Here is a 15,872-nt window from a genome sequence, read left to right as displayed (position 1 = left end):
GCAGTCCTCTGTCAAAATACATATATTCAGGGGCTGGGTGCAGTGGCTCACATCGGTAATCCCAGCCCTTTGGGAGGCAGAGGCAGGCAGATTACTTGAGGTCAGGAGTTCAACACAAGCCTGGCCAACATGGTAAAACCCCGTTTCTACCAAAAATATAAAAAACTAGCCAGGCGTGGTGGCATGCACCTGTAATCCTAGCTACTCGGGAGGCCGAGGCAGGAGAATTGCTTGAACCCAGGAAATGGAGGGTGCAGTGAGCTGAGATCATGCCACTGCACTCCAGCCTGGACGACCTAGTGAGACTCCATCTCAAAAAAAAAAAAAAAAAATACATATATTCAGAAAGAAAACCAAGGAGTAAATTGGAGGTGGCAGGGGTGTGGTTGGTGGGTGTAGGCTGGACACTGTGCTGTGCTGTATTTTGTGTCACCATAGGAGAAAAGGAATATGGTACTCAAGTATCAGCCGGTGACCTTTAATTGTCAGTTCTTTATCTTGGGATAAATTCACAGACTGATTCACAGTTTTGCCTGCCACTGGCCATTTTAATGCCAGTAGTAGGCAAAACCACCCTTCCTTATGGCCCAGTGAAACCCTCATTACCTGTACTTTGTTGAATGGATGCTCTTTTGAATTAAAATCAAGATGTGGGGGCCGGGCAAGGTGGCTCACGCCTGTAATCCCAGCACTTTGGGAGGCCAAGACGGGTGGATCACGAGGTCAGGAGTCTGAGACCAGCCTGGGCAACATAGTGAAACCCCACCTCTACTAAAAATACAAAATGTGGTGGCATGCACCTGTAATCCCAGCTACTTGAGAGGCTGAGGCAGGAGAATTGCTTGAATCCGGGAGGCCAGAAGTTGCAGTGAACCGAGATCGCACCATTGCACTCCAGCTTGGGTGATGGAGCAAGACTCTATCTCAAAAAAAAAATCAAGATGTGAGAAAGTCTCCAGAGATGGCTTTTTAGGCAATAGGTCAGAAGAAGGATGAGGTATCCTGGTGTAAGTCACCTGAGGGCCTGGTGTAGCTTCCCTGAATGTGTCGCAATACACAGGGAGGAAGCCGTCTTTCCTAGATTTACACCCACTTTCAGATTTATACCCGCTCCCTAAGGCCAAGGTGCCTCTGGTCAGCAGTAGAATGAAAAAGAATTGTTCTCACCAAGGAAATCTCTGTAGAAAAGTTGCGGTGAAACTGGAATAGGTGTGTCTTTCTGTCCTTCCGGCTCTTTTTATAGATACTGCAGGAACCTCAGTGAGAGCCTACAGTTCTTCCGCCCATTTGGGGAGAGATTAAAGAAGCTGAGGTTGGCTTTCTTACTCATTGGCAGTTACAACTTCGCCAGCACTACAGCCTAAGCTTCCAGAGTGGACACGGAGAAGGTAAGTTGGAATTGGGGGGCCATGCCCTCAGCTGTAAACCTGGGTCACTCCAGCCATCTGGTCTGGGGATAACTGAAGGGAAATAGAGCTAAGGGGTATTCAATTGCAATTGATTTTTTTTTTCAAATGAATATGTGGGATCTTTTTCCTAGGCTACCTCAGTCAAGACACGGACTTTTGTACTAAACTGTTCAAAAAGGTATTTAAAGAAAGGGACCATTTTGTACAATTATTTGAAGAACATACAATAGGTGTTTAATTACAACCTGTTGCATTGGATTGACTTGAATTAACTGAAAAAATGAACAGTCATTAAAATTATTGGGAAATTTTATTCCCAGTAATTTATCTGCCTGTCTCCTTCAAGCAGTGCATCAGTGTCTAGAACGATCCAATGATCCATTAATGTTGGCAGTCCTTGTTCTGGAGTCTGATATAACTGAATTCCATCAGTCATGCAAACATTCTCATACACCTCCTTTTATGAAAAAGATTTTGTATTAGCTTTCAAAGCCTTGGAAATTAGCATATGCAAATGGACATATTATCAAGTGAAGTCTGTTCAGCTTTTCCCAGCAAGATGAAGCCAAGATAGTTTTGAGGGGTTTATGTTGCCTTTCTCATTTCCTTTACTGACATCCTATATAAAACTGAGATAAATTTGGGGTAATATGTGTGATGGCATTTCCCATCCCCTTAGACTATGTTTGCATATATCTCTGAATTTCTTCCCCCAGGGAAGCTTAGCATTTAGATTAGTATCAGGAGTCAAACAAAATGTAACTCAGGCTCTCGACAGTGTCCTAGGAACAATTTTGGTAAAGACATTTAATTCATATGCCCAGGTGTCTTCATTTCAGAATGAGAGAAATTACAGTGCCCAGCATGGACCACCCAATAGGCATTCTTGTAGGTATTAGGTTGGTGCGAAAGTAGTTGTGGTTCTTGACGTTACTTTTTTTGTTTGTGTGTTTTTTGTTTTTCGGTTTTTGTTTTCAGACAGGGTCTCACTCTGTTGCCCAGGCTGGAGTGTAGTGGTGTGATCTTGGCTCACTTTAACCTCTGCCTCCCGGGTTCAAGCAATTCTCCTGCCTCAGCCTCCCAAGTAGCTGGGAATACAAGCGCATGCCATCATGCCCAGCTAATTTTGTGTGTGTGTTTTTAGTAGAGATGGGGTTTCACCACATTGGCCAGGCTGGTCTTGAACTCCTGACTTCAAGTGATCCACCCACCTCGGCCTCCTAAAGTGCTGGGATTACAAGCATGAGCCACTGTACCCTGCCTTGTTTTTCGTTTTTTGAGACAGAGTCTCACTCTGTCACCCAGGCTGGAGTACAGTGGGGCGATCTCGGCTCACTGAAACCTCTGTCTCCTGGGTTCAAGCAATTCTCCCGCCTCAGCCTCCTGAGTAGCTGAGATTACAAGTGTGCACCACCACACCCGGCTAATTTTTGTATTTTTAGTAGAGATGGGGTTTCACCATGTTGGCTAGGCTGGTCTCGAACTGCTGACCTCAAGTGATCGGCCCGCCTTAGCCTTCCAAAGTGCTGGGATAACAGGAGTGAGCCACCACGCCCAGCCTTCTTGCCATTACTTTTAATAGCAAAAAGCGCAATTACTTTTGCACCAACCTAAGAGATGCAGAGTTGTCAATTTGTCTCATTCTTTTTCTGCAGGGCATCAGAAAACCATTCTGGTGAGGTCCACACCCGTAAGTCAGCATGTACAAGGACTGCATCGAGTCCACTGGAGACTATTTTCTTCCCTGTGACGCCGAGGGGCCATGGGGCGTCGTTCTGGAGTCCCTGGCCATACTTGGCATTGTGGTCACAATTCTGCTACTCTTAGCATTTCTCTTCCTCATGCGAAAGATCCAAGACTGCAGCCAGTGGAATGTCCTCCCCACCCAGCTCCTCTTCCTCCTGAGTGTCCTGGGGCTCTTCGGACTCGCTTTTGCCTTCATCATCCAGCTCAATCAACAAACTGCCCCCGTACGCTACTTTCTCTTTGGGGTTCTCTTTGCTCTCTGTTTCTCATGCCTCTTAGCTCATGCCTCCAACCTAGTGAAGCTGGTTCGGGGTTGTGTCTCCTTCTCCTGGATGACAATTCTGTGCATTGCTATTGGTTGCAGTCTGTTGCAAGTCATTATTGCCATTGAGTACGTGACTCTCATCATGACCAGAGGTATGATGTTTGTGAATATGACACCCTGCCAGCTCAATGTGGACTTTGTTGTCCTCCTGGTCTATGTCCTCTTCCTGATGGCCCTCACATTCTTCGTCTCCAAAGCCACCTTCTGTGGCCCGTGTAAGAACTGGAAGCAGCATGGAAGGCTCATCTTTATCACTGTGCTCTTCTCCATCATCATCTGGGTGGTGTGGATCTCCATGCTCCTGAGAGGCAACCCGCAGTTCCAGCGACAGCCCCAGTGGGACGACCCAGTTGTCTGCATTGCCCTGGTCACCAACGCATGGGTTTTCCTGCTGCTGTACATCGTCCCTGAGCTCTGCATTCTCTACAGATCGTGTAGACAGGAGTGCCCTTTACAAGGCAATGCCTGCCCCGTCACAGCCTACCAACACAGCTTCCGAGTGGAGAACCAGGAGCTCTCCAGAGGTACTTTCCTGGGGGATTCAGGGAGCAGGGAGGTGCTCCTACAGGAGAAGCAGGAGAGAAATCATGCAGTAGGATGAGCCAAGAGGAAACTAAAAGAAAATGGTCAGATTTGGGGTGGGTGGCTTCATAGTTCAAGCATGGAAATGCAGACTCCCAGAATCAAGGTTAAATTTTTATGAAAAATGAGTTCTTCCAAGGCATAGAGCTTTATAGGGAGACACCAAGACATACATGAATTAAAGGCCCTAAATAAAGAGGGCATGACTCTGAATGTTCACACTGGCTAAAGAAAGGCATCCACTATAAAATGAGTTAACCGGCCCTACATTAGGCCTGGACCATGCGATTTTGCATGACATCTAATGTTAAGTCCAGATGTATTGGCCTTCGAGTGCAAAAGCCGATCCTGGCAGCAGTGATGGACATTTTAAAAATTTGTCTCAAAGCTAATTTGCCCAAACATAATCTTAAACTGATTCATAAGACTCACCACCTCATTAAAGCCATAAAGCCCAATCCCTTCTGGATCTCAACTTTTCAAACCATTTACTGTTTAAAATCCTTCAAGGTTTACAAAAAGCGAGAGGAAGAGCCATTATATCCTAATTCTGAGTAAAGACTCAGATGTGTGATCATTAGGAGAAAGAAAGTAACTTGCTTATGTGACATTTTCGTAATAATTTCTGGGTCATATTTTTATTCAAGCCACCTGACTACACTTTGTTAAGGAATAAAATATATTATCCACGGCAACAAGGACGCTTGGACCCCAACAACCTGGGGGAAATAGTGGCTAATTTCAATTATCTGGAAATATGTTAACACTCATTAATTCCTTTTCTGAAACATCTGGGCTATTATCCAAAACCCAATATCACAGTTTTACATCAATTTTTGTGTCTTAATAGGCATCTGATTTCTCACATTTTATTTCTAATATGTAATGATGATGTTATTTTATATATTGTACAGCACACATAATGTTCACCAGGCTCAAAAAAAATTCACATGAGCTTCCTTTTAAGTACGTACACTTTTTTTGAGCTGTAATCTACGGCTAATTGCACATTCAAATTAAATCCTGTTCAGATAAATACATCCATTAATTCTTTTCAGTTCAGTTAACCAAAAGTTGGAAATTGACACTACACATTTTTTCCCATAAAAGTTTTCCATTGCTTGTTGGTGATGCATAATCACATCACTGAGTTTTTTGGCAGAATTGCAGAGTCAATCTTTCCTGAAAATACTTCTCATAGTTCTTACTAGAAGATAAAACTTTTTGTGTTTGTTTTTGTTGCTGCTGTGTGTTTCCAGGAAACAAAAGTCAGAGCAAAAAACATTCTTAGAGTTTCACAATAAACCAAAATACACTGAGCTTTGTAACGATCAATATTCCATACCCCACAAAGTACCAGTCAAGTGTTGAACGGGTTCGAAGGAGTATCTCAGTTGAAGAGCAAGGGCCTGCTAAAATATGATGATTCCTGGTTTGGCCAGGAGTATCCTGTTACTCAAGAAAGGTTAGAAAATCCATTTCTGGGCAGGAAATAGTCTGCCAATGATAGTCATCATCAACGTAATTTGAAATTTTGTGGAAAAAAAATCAATAGTGTTGTAAAGAACATACAGATTGGCTGGGCTCTGTGGCTCACACCTGTAATATCAGCACTTTGGGAGGCCGAGGCGGGTGGATCACTTCAGCTCAGGAGTTTAAAGACCAGCCTGGGCAACATGGCAAAACCCCGTCTCTACAGAAAATTAGCTGGGCATGGTGGCACAGGCCTGTGGTCCCAACTACTCAGGAGGCTGAGGTGGGAAGACCACTTGAGTCTGGGAGGTTGAGGCTGCAGGGAGCCATGATTACACCACTGCACTCCAGCCTGGGTGACAGAGAAAGACCCTGTCTCAATTTAAAAAAAAAAAAGAAAGAAGGGAGGGAGGGAGGGAGGGAGGGAGGGAGGGAGGGAGGAAGGAAGGAAGGAAGGAAGGAAGGAAGGAAGGAAGGAAGGAAGGAAGGAAGGAAGGAATTGTTCACCAAGATTGGGCAAAATAACCAGAAGCTTAAGCTCAGAAAGTAAAATGAGAATTTAGGTCACCTGGAAGAAGTACAAATATCAAAATTTAGAAGAACGATTAAAACTCAATTAAAAGTGCAGGATTCCACCTAGCTAGGAAAAACATACAAATAGATACAAAATAGGTAAGAGCTAGAGAAGTATAACAATAACTTGAAACATCCTAAGTGTTATGGTAGGTCATGAGCTGATAGTAGGGAAACAACTTACCACTGTCTTTGCTTTTGTTTGCTCAAGAAACAATCACAGTACTGTATAAGCAGATGTGTGGTCAGCAAGAATAACTGTGCCATTGTACCCGCAATTGGTCAGTCTCTAGCAAGGATACCCACTGATCCACTAATGAGAAGTGTGGGAAGTTTGGGGAGGCTCGGCAGAACCCCACAAAGATGATTAAAGGCTTATAACATCAGATCTGTGTGGTAAGGTGAAGACAGTCAGAATGAGATGGTCATTCTTAAGCTTTATGTGCTTTACCAGACTATCCAAGTTCTCTCTCGAAATTCTGTCCCAAAACACATTTTGTTTCAGTCCATGAGGCATGCATTTGTGATGTGACACTTCTGACTAATGCTGTTTGTAGCTGTGATTCCGGTCACATAATTATTTAGTTTACCACTGGGTTATGAGACCAGAATTATTCAGCTAAAAGGAGAGTAGGACAAGGGATCCCTAGCTGGAAATTTCACAAGTATGGCCGGGCACAGTGGTTCACGCCTGCAATCCCAGCACTTTGGGAGGCCAAGGCAGGCAGACCACCTGAGGTCAGGAGTTAGAGACCAGCCTGACCAACAGGGTAAAACCCTGTCTCTATTAAAAATACAAAAATTAGTTGGGCATGGTGATGCCTGCCTGTAATCCCAGCTACTTGGGAGGCTGAGGCACGAGAATTACTTGAACCTGGGAGGCAGAGGTTGCAGTGAGCGGAGATCACACCACTGCTTTCCAGCCTGGGCAACAGAGCAAGGCTCCGTTGAAAGAAAGAAAGAAAGAGAGAAAGAGAGAGAGAGAGACAGAGAGAGCGAGAAAGAGAGAGAGAGACAGAGAGAGAGAAAGAAGAGAGAGAGAGAGAGAGAAGAGAGAGAAAGGAGAGAAAGAAAGAAAGGAAGGAAGGAAGGAAAGAAAGAAAATTTCACAAGTGTGAAGACCTCTCCCCAAGAGGCGGTTGTCCTATTGTTTTCCATCTCCAACTAAAGATAGTGGGTGGAAATGGACGCAGAGGCATGAGAGATTTAGATTAAAAATGAAAATAAGAGTTGGTAGACAGAAACAGATCAGCAAAGGGGATTAAGAATTTCATTTCCCTGGAAGTCTTTCTAAAGAAGATTAGGCTTTATTCCTCTGAAGTGGATTATGGACTTAATTTTAAGATACAAAAACATCTGGATGGAGAATGAAAATGCAATCAGGTATATTACTGTAGGATACCAAACAAATGGGTATAAATATTATTTGCTCTGTGTTATAAGTGTGTCCGTGAAAAGCTGTATATTGATTGGACTTTTAAAAATCAGTTGGCCTCACACAATCAAATCCTCTCACAGCATTTGATTGAAATTCAACATGCTCAGCATATTGTTAAGTACAGGAAACTTCAACAAAAAGATTAGGGTAAAGAATTTGTGTACATGAAATGAAGCAATTAAAATGCAAAATAAAATAGAGACGTAATTCTGAAATTATTTTGATGTTTAACTACTTTCCATTTACATGCTCCTGGGATTATGTTATTTTTTAACATATTCTTCATTAATTAGTTGATGAATATAATACTTGTTTTATATTTAATTTGGAGTTAGTAAATTTTGGAATATTTCTCTTCCTGAATAAATGATAACTAACCTTCAAAATAAATAAATAGAATAAAATCAGTAGGTCTTTTGAGAATCTTAAATGTGATATAAAGAGCAGAAATCTTAGAGTAGAATATCAGCTATGAATTGTTTTATAAGTGGAAAACTTCTAATTATTGCCTGCCTTATCTGTTTTAGACTAGACTAACAGGAATATCATTATATCATATTTGCTAACACTAAGACCCATCTGTATTTGAAAGTGTTGTCCGGGCGTGGTGGCTCATGCCTGTGATCCCAGTACTTTGGGAGGCCGAGGAGGGTGGATTGCCTGAGGTCAGGAGTTCAAGATCGGCCTGGCCAACATGGTGAAATGCTGTCTCTACTAAAAATACAAAAAATTTGCTGTGCGTGGTGTCGGGCACCCGTAGTCCCTGCTACTTGTGAGGCTGAGGCAGGAGAATCCCTTGAACCCGGGAGGTGGTGATTGCAGTGAGTTGAGATCATGCATTGCACTCCAGCCTGGGCAATGAGAATGAGACTCGAAAGAAAGAAAGAGAGAAAGAGAGAGAGAGGGAGAGAAAAGGAAAGAAAGGAAAGAAAGGGAAGAAAAGGAAGAAAGGGAAAGAAAGAGAAAGAAAGAAAGAAAGGAGGTGTCACAGTACTGTAGGCATTTTTCCATCCAGTGTTTGGATGCATACAGACAAACCTCGTATGACTCTTTTTGAAGGCATTAGATAATCAATGAGTCTACATAATGTAAAAATGGATCAACGAGTATAAAACGAGATGAACCAAGAGAACACTATTCCTGCAAACATAAGCCCTTCTGGTTGTTTCCCTAGCAAACTCCAACTTTTGCTGAACATAGCCCTTTTTGACAATTCTCAACATTTTTTTCTTCAAGGCACACTCACCTTACCAGGGGAAATCCAACTTAAATGGTCCCAGATGGTGTCATGTTTGTTTGTTCTTTCATGGGAAGTTCTTTTTTGTCACCCTCAAGTTACAGGTCACAGAGAGAGAACTAGCTTAAAGCAAGGAAGAAGACAGTGGGGTTATAGGCAGGATTTGTTTGGTCTGAGGACAGATAAGTCAAGGATGGTGTCATTCATAAAGATTCAGAGAGCTTAGCTGGACATAGTGGCACACACCTGTGGTCCTAGCTACTCAGGAGGCTGTGGGATGGATCACTTGAGTCCAGGAGTTCAAGGTTGCAGTGAGCTATGACTGCGCCACTGCACACTCTAAAAAAATTACATTTCAATTTAAAAAAACAAATTCAGGGAGCGAGAGCATAATCGGGCAGCAAAGCGCAGTGGAAAGAGTGCAGAATCGGGCCGCACATGCCCAGGCTCCGAGACTCTGCTTCTTACCAACCTCGAGACCAAACCAAGGTCCTCAAACCCTAGGATCCTCAGATTCCTCATCTTTAAATGCTGCTCATCACCTCCCTCCCTGCCTCCTCCACAGATAAATGGAAGGTCTTACTCAGCTCAGACTTCCTCTCACACAGTGGTGCAGGTTTAGTATAAAAAAACACTCAGCCTTTTGGTAAACTCATGAACTATAGCTAGAGCTGGAAGAATTAGGCTTTTCTAACTGATGATCTGGTTTGATGAGAATGTTGGATGAAAGTTGGTTCCCAAGAGACTGAGTGTGAAGGAGCCTTGTTATGACACAAGGAATGAAGTTGAGCCAAGGATTCAGTTTGTTCTGCCATGAAGGAAAGACAAGCATTTCATGTATCACAGCATCAGCCCCTTTAAAAAATAAAAAAAAAATAAAAAGCCACTAGGAAGAGGATGTCAGAGCATCTACTATAACTGCAGCACCAGCACCACCACCAATAATCATAAACAAAGGATAGCTCTGTTCCAAGGACTTTACATAACATTTTACATAATCTTCAAAACAATCCTATGAGACAGACTTAGTGTTATGACTGCCATTATTCCTCTTTTATTTCCATCAGGAAACAAAGGCAACAAAAGGTTAAGGAACTTGGCCCTAGATAGGTAACACAAATGAGAGAGCCAAGCAGTCCTTTTCCAGGGTCCATCCACTCAACATGAAACCTCTAAGTGTGAACCCTACTAACACGGTTATGTCTGTGATCATCAAAAAACAACTAGGCACCCAGCAAGTACCTGCTCTTAGAGACAGGCACAGCTCCTGTCTTCACAGAGCTTACAGGCTGGTTGAGGAGACAGCCATTAAACAAATACCTATGTCTGTGATGATCCTACAACAATATAGAATTGTCTCAAGTTATCTCTTTTATTATGTCCAATTTTAAAAATTGAATTCAGGCCAGACATGGTGGCTCAGACCTGTAATCCCAGCACTTTGGGAGACCAAGGTAGGAGGTTTGATGCCAGGGGTTTAAGATCAACCTGGGCAAAATTTGTAAAATTTTGAAAAATTAAATTCAACCTTGTAGAGAATCAAGCCTAAAGGGACTGTTGAAAAGAGTGAGATGCCCAAGGCCACACAGTAATACTGAGAGAGCAAAAACTGACTCGGAGCTAGTGCTCTCCCAACGCCAGTGCGCTTCTCCTAAACACTCACACGCTACCCATGCTTTCTACATCAACTTTAAATATACTCCTTTAAATCACAAACTTTTTCAATAACAGCTACAACTGATTGATAATTCCTCTTATTTATTTATTTATTTAGTCTCACTGTGTCACCCAGGCTGGAATGCAGTGGCGTGATCTCGGCTCATTGCAACCTCTGCCTCCCGGGTTCAAGAAATTCTCCTGCCTCCGCCTCCCAAGTAGCTGGGATTACAGGTGCACGCCACCACGCCCAGCTAATTTCTGTATTTTTAGCGAAGATGGGGTTTTGCCATGTTGGCCAGGCTAATCTCGAACTCCTGACCTCAAGTGATCTGCCCATCTTGGCCTCCCAAAGTGCTGGGATTATAGGCGTGAGCCACCGTGCCCGGTCTCAGAGTTCCTTTTAAAGAGTGAAGAGCCTGTTTGCAAGCCATGGAGTTTTCCTGTAGTCCTCATGTGCTGTTTCCAATTGACTCTCGGACACTAACCCAGCCCTTCCCTCCTTTGGCTTTCAGCCCGAGACAGTGATGGAGCTGAGGAGGATGTAGCATTAACTTCATATGGTACTCCCATTCAGCAGCAGGTAAATGTCCTCACTTACATTCACCCAGGAGGGACTTAGCAAGCACTCCTTCCTTAGGACAGCCTCAGGCTTCATTTCTAATGGCTTTACTGACCTGAGAGAGGAGAGACAGGGCAGGAGCATCCCTAAAGGCATGTGGAGCTTGAGCCACCCAGATTTAAGCCAGAACAGGTGGCGCAAGACAGCCTTCACCCAAACCTTCCCAGTCTTCATCGCCAGCAACAATATAGCATTCTGATGCAAGTGCTTGTCCCTGGAAAGAAAGGGCAGCTTGAAGCTTTTGTGTGAAGGTGAAGAGCAGTAGGCTCACCGCATTTTGCCTCGGGGACAATACAGGATTATAAATATGTCTGAGTTTGGGGTCAGCTTTTAGTAGCAGTTGTCTGAACCTATCACCTGAGCCCCACTGACTGCTTCTCTGAGTCACTGTCTAGCTCCAGCAGCCCAGGCTGCCCTAAGAACTGGGCAGGGTATGTCATCATCATCTGCATGCCCAGATGGATGAACAAATTTTAATCCTTTTTAGGCAAAAACAGAGGGAGCACTGCTGAGTAGTTTGGGGGTAATTCACATTTGGGCTGTGAAGACTTGAAGACATACAAATCTAAACAGCCAAAAATATCACACTGGGACACAATTCTTACATTACGGGGATCAAAAGTAACTAAAACCCCAATGTGAAAGCCACCCTCAGATCATTTGTTCAATGAATTTACTAGGCCACTAAGCTAATCCCTCTGGTATGTTATCTGAGAATTTGCCTTTTCCTAGAATGACACATGGACCAGGCCATAGCTGTATCATGTGCTTTAATCAACCCTCAGGAGGGCATTTACATAATGAAAACATCTTTATTATCCCCTCCAAGAGTTTCTTGGATTCATTTCAATTTCCAGTGATCAGCTATTCAAGAACCTTGCTTGCAAAAAGATTCTTGTTCGTGGCTAAGGGGTAGCCTGGTATAGGTAGGCTCAGTACGTTTCTTCTGTTATTGACAAAGAATTAAATGAAGGTGAGATAATAATACTTCAAACATAACTTTAGGGCCGGGCACAGTGGTTCATGCCTGTAATCCCAGCACTTTGGGAGGGTGAGGTGGGCGGATCACTTGAGGTCAGGTGTTCAAGACCAGCCTGGCCAAAATGGTGAAACCCCATCTCTACTAAAACTACAAAATTATCTGGGCATGGTGGTGCATGCCTGTAATTTCAGTTACTCAGAAGGCTGAAGCAGGAGAACTGTTTGAACCTGTGAGGCAGAGTTTGTAGTGAGCCCAGATCACACCACTGCACTCCAGCCTGGGTGACAGAGCGAGACTCTGTCTCAAAAAACAAAAACATAACTTTGGAGAGTATCATTTCTTTTGTTGCTCAGAAAGTTGATGATGGCATTTCTTCCTTTCCAGACTGTTGATCCCACACAAGAGTGTTCCATCCCACGGGCTAAACTAAGCCCCCAGCAAGATGCAGGAGTATAAATCTACAGGAAACACAAGTGGAGAAAACCCAGCAGACCATCCTCGGTAGCATAGCCCTGACAGACCACGGGGGCCCACAGAGTCACGCTGCCAATGAAGAGTCAGCACATCCCACCTTCTGTTTCCTAACCCCTCCATCCACCAGGACCCTCCACCAGAAGATCACCATTTTGAACATAATTACAATCTTGCTGGCCACCCTACTTTGACTGTGTCTCTTTCTTCATTCGTGTAACTGCAAAATTCCCTTTCTTAGGAACGCTGGAAAGAATTGGTGCCTCTTATTCACAGAACTGAAAGACCCTGTCTGAAGAAATTAAGGGCATTCTAATGTGACAACAAGGTTAGTAGCAGCTTACTACTGGGTTACATGTCTGGTCAATTTTTAAATTGTGCTAAAAAACTCAGAACATAAACTTCACCATCTCAACCATGTTTAAGTGTACAGTCCAGTAGTGTTAATCATATTCACACTGTTGTGAATTCTCTAGAACTTTTTCATCTTGCAAAACTGAGATTCTCAATCCATTGAACAGCTCCCTCCAGCCCCTGACAGCCACCATTCTACTTTTGGTTTCTGTGAGTTTGACTACTTAGATACCTTATGTAATAGAATCATACAGTATTTGTCTTTTTGTGACTGGCTTATCTTTCCTAGCATAATGTCCTCAAGGTCCATGTCACATGTTGTAGCATGTCACAGGATCTCCTTTTCTAAGGCTGAATAATATTCCATTGTATGTCTATACCACATTTTCTTTATCTATTTATCTGTCAATGGACATCTGGGGTTGCTTTCGCCTCTTGGCTATTTTGAATAGTGCTGCAATGAACATAGATGTGCAAAAATCTCTTTGAAATCCTGCTTTCAATTATTTTGGTGTATACCCAGAAGTGGGATTGCTGGATCATATGATAATTCTATTTTTAATTTTCTGAGGAACCTCCACACTGTTTCCATAGTGGCTACAGCATTTTACACTCTCATCAACAATGCACAGAGTTCTACTTTCTCCACATCCTCGCCAACATTTGTTATTTCCTGGGGTGTTTTTATTTTTGGTTTACAGTGGTCATCCTAATGAGTGTGAGGTATCTAGTAATTTTTTTGTAAAGGAACTCAAAATACGATAGGTCCAGAATTGTCTACAAAAGTTAAAGCCAAATCCTCAGGATCACCACAATTGGGCGGTTTAAAGAATACGGACATTGCCACGGACTTGCAAGCTGGCAGGCTTTCTCTCCTGGTGCTACCTCCCTGTGACAGCTACTTGGGCAGCAGACATGGCTGAGGGCATGACCTGCTTTGCTGAGCCGGTAACAGCAAAGGAAGAGCCACCCCAGCAAATGCTCATAAAGGATTTTATGTGGTGAACATAAAAAGCATAGTCTGCCTGTCTTGATGTTTCTAATGAGCTGGTGCCTCTGCGCTAATTTTCTTGCCTTTGTTCCTCATCAGCCCCACATTCTTCCGAATGTTTTCATCTGCGCTTAATACTCGTTTGTCATCTATTACAAGAATAAGAGGACCAGAGTCAGAGGTGTGCCTCTAGAAGGGTCCCAGGGTCTGAGTCATCCCTCCCACCTTGCAGATGGGAGAACAGAATGACTTACCCAAAGCCACACAGTCATTAGTGGTGCGCCAGATTTTCTGACTCCTAGGCCTGTCTTCTTCCCCGTCCACTAGGCTCCTCCATGCCCATATTTCTGTATGAGCAAGTAAGGTGTGTTCCCCTTGAGAACAAATGAAATATTTCAGACCCGTGAGTGTTGAGTGCCTGCTAACTGAAAGCCTTTTGAAAAATAACTACAGCTTTATACATGCAAGAGAGGCTTTTCTGTGGCCAATGGAGACCATAAGTTGTTCAATAGCAATAAATATTTCCTGAGCATCTGCAAGGTACCAGGAACCATTCTAGGACTCAGCCCCAGACAAGGCGTACAACACTGCTTTAGCAGAGCTTGCATTTTTGTTGTAGAAGATCATACAATGCAGAGAATTTCAGGAACACAGTTCCTTTGTTTTTTACAGACAGGGAGAAGGGACTTGCCCAGTATAACATGGCTTGTTAGCACTAGAACCAAGACCAGAATCCAGGTTTCCAAACCCCTACCCAGAGCTCATCTCTACACAATGTTCCAACGTTTTCGCTCTCTCTTTTTTTTTTTTTTCCTGAGACAGAGTCTCACTCTGTCACCCAGCCTGGAGTTCAGTTGTACGATCTCGGCTCACTGCAACCTCTGCCTCCTGGGTTCAAGCGATTCTCCTGCCTCAGCCTCCAGAGTAGCTGGGATTACAGGTGCCCGCCACCACACCCAGCTAACTTTTTTTTTTTTTTTTTTTTTTTTTTTAGTAGAGACGGGGTTTTACCACGTTGGCCAGGCTGGTCTTGAACCCCTGACCTCAAGTGATCCTCCCAAAGTCCTGGGATTACAGGCATAAGCCACCGCGCCCAACCTGTTCCAACACTTTCGTATGTTTTTCTGCTGCTGCACTAAAATTCGCTGCTCTTTTTCAAAGTGTGTGCCATAAGCAATATTATCAGCACAACCCAGGACCTAGGTAAATGACCAAAACGTTTGACCTACTGCCCTTATTGATAATGAAAAACGGAGAAAAAATGTTTAAGCATTAAGCAATGCTTTGGTCTATAGATTAGGTGGCATCCACATGAAGACCCTAATTTGAGAGGAAAAACAAGCCAAAAAACTTCCACCTGTTCTGAAAGAAAACCATTATAACACATCCTCCTGATGTTTATCCTAATAATCATAATAATACCTTCAACATAATTTTGTTTTGTTTTGCAAGCAGGAGATGTTTCTACAGAGTTGGCTAACAAATTTTTAAAAACCCATTGAAGCCACATACAAGGGCCTAATATTGTCTCCAAAAATGTTTTTTTCTAAAATTGATGAAGGCTAAAATTGAACCTCTTTTTACCAAACTGCCTCAGAAATTTACACCACAATTTATCTAATTTTAGACTACATATTAGTTAGATTTGGGGGGTTGTAGGTTGCAAGTGTCTCATTCAAGCTGTTTCAGGAATAAAGTTTTTTTTCTTTTGTTTTCTTTTTTTGAGATAGAGTCTCGCTCTGTCGCCAGGCTGGAGTGCAGTGGGGCGATCTTGGCTCACTGCAACCTCCACCTCCCGGGTTCAAGCGATTCTCCTGCCTCAGTCTCCTGAGTAGCTGGGACTGCAGACGCGTGCCACCACACCCAGCTAATTTTTGTATTTTTAGTAGAGACGGAGTTTCACCATGTTGGCCAGGATGGTCTTGATCTCTTGACCTCATGATCCGCCCACCTCGGCACCCCAAAGTGCTGGGATTACAGGCGTGAGCCACCACGCCCGGCCTGGAGTTTTAT

The 15,872-nt window shown here is 43.4% G+C and overlaps 1 protein-coding gene across 2 annotated transcripts; it reads left to right on the top strand.

The window, feature by feature from the left end:
* The first annotated feature begins 1,243 nt into the window (after positions 1 to 1,243).
* On the top strand, positions 1,244 to 12,966 carry GPRC5D (G protein-coupled receptor class C group 5 member D). Of its 2 annotated transcripts, XM_054444225.2 has the most exons (4): positions 1,244 to 1,388; positions 3,065 to 4,004; positions 10,955 to 11,022; positions 12,428 to 12,966. In XM_054444225.2, exons 2-4 carry the CDS (start codon positions 3,110 to 3,112, stop codon positions 12,497 to 12,499), a joined length of 1,035 nt encoding a protein of 344 aa, XP_054300200.1. In that variant the 5' UTR covers positions 1,244 to 1,388; positions 3,065 to 3,109; the 3' UTR covers positions 12,500 to 12,966. The 2 variants fall into 2 exon arrangements, with proteins under 2 accessions (XP_054300200.1, XP_054300201.1); XM_054444226.2 differs by lacking the exon at positions 10,955 to 11,022 and having other exon boundaries at positions 12,428 to 12,792.
* The last annotated feature ends 2,906 nt before the right edge of the window (positions 12,967 to 15,872 follow it).

The sequence above is a fragment of the Pongo pygmaeus genome, chromosome 10 (genome assembly GCF_028885625.2).
Source record: "Pongo pygmaeus isolate AG05252 chromosome 10, NHGRI_mPonPyg2-v2.0_pri, whole genome shotgun sequence".
Classification (NCBI taxonomy): domain Eukaryota; kingdom Metazoa; phylum Chordata; class Mammalia; order Primates; family Hominidae; genus Pongo; species Pongo pygmaeus.
Note: the sequence above shows the minus strand (reverse complement) of the source record. Positions and strands in the feature narration are given on the sequence as shown.